Here is a 1,050-nt window from a genome sequence, read left to right on the forward strand (position 1 = left end):
CCGCCATTGGCATTAATATCAGCCTTCTTGTTGATGAGGAGAGTAATAATCCCGCCGTGGCCGTGAAGCGACGCAAGCTGCAAGGCAGTTGGGAACCTTCGGTTTTGCGCATTGACATTGGCGCCATGGTGCAGTAAGAGCGCGACGATCCTGTCATGACCTTTTGTTGATGCAAGCTGGAGGGCTGTTGCAAACTTCTCGTCTTGTGCATCAAGGTCAGGATGCCTGTCAAGTAGAATTCGCACAATGTTCTCATGGCCCTGTGCCGCTGCTGCCTGCAGGGCGGTCCCGTAGCCTCTCCCACGCGCATTTATATTTGCGCCTTTATGAAGTAGAAGTTGTACAATCTTCCCGTGGCCATTTGCTGCAGACGATTGCAGAGCTGTTGCAAAGCCCCCACCTTGAGCGTCAACATCGGCATCTCTATCCGCGAGCAGCTGGGTAATCTTTTCATGGCCATTCGCTGATGCTAGCTGAATAGCTGCTGCAAATCTTCCGTCGTGCAAATTGACGCTGGCATTCCTTTCCAGCAGCAGCTGAACCACTCTTTCACGGCCATAGAGAGAGGCTGCTTGCAGGGCTGTTCCGAAACGCCCAATCTGCGCATCAGGATCGGCACTCTTATCGAGCAGAAGTCGGACTATGCAGGCATATCCTCCAGCAGATGACTGATAAAGTGATTTGTTCAGCAACATTCGGAATCGGCATTCGCAATCTAGCCAATGAGAAGAAAACTTCTTCTTCAAAGCCCCAATGGCCATTTCCGCTGTTCTTATCTTTCCTTTCCTTGCCGCCCAAAGTAATGCAACTGGGTTCTCGCTCCTTCCATCGCTGCGATACAGAGCATCCTCAGTTATATATTGGGCGAATCTGCTTGTACAGGCAAGTAAGGCTTGATCCCTTGGTATAAGAAAAGAAAGTATCAGGAAGTAAACTTCGGGAGGAAGGTCAAAGAGGTGCATCTTCTGTACCGTGATACCAGTCAACGACGTAACCAGTACACATCAAATTGATGAATCTTTTTGGAGATAAATGTCAAGTGTGCCCTTA

At 49.5% G+C, this 1,050-nt stretch overlaps 1 protein-coding gene across 1 annotated transcript; it reads right to left on the reverse strand.

Annotated features, from left to right (window-relative positions):
* Positions 1-18: 18 nt before the first annotated feature.
* Positions 19-761, reverse strand: FOIG_16939 (uncharacterized protein; the record flags this gene model as incomplete). Its single annotated transcript, XM_031218419.1, has 2 exons — positions 19-77; positions 161-761. The coding sequence occupies 2 exons, from the start codon at positions 759-761 to the stop codon at positions 19-21; spliced, it is 660 nt and encodes a 219-aa protein (XP_031051867.1).
* Between the last annotated feature and the right edge of the window lie 289 nt (positions 762-1,050).

The sequence above is a fragment of the Fusarium odoratissimum genome (genome assembly GCF_000260195.1).
Source record: "Fusarium odoratissimum NRRL 54006 unplaced genomic scaffold supercont1.348, whole genome shotgun sequence".
NCBI classification, from domain to species: Eukaryota; Fungi; Ascomycota; class Sordariomycetes; order Hypocreales; family Nectriaceae; genus Fusarium; species Fusarium odoratissimum.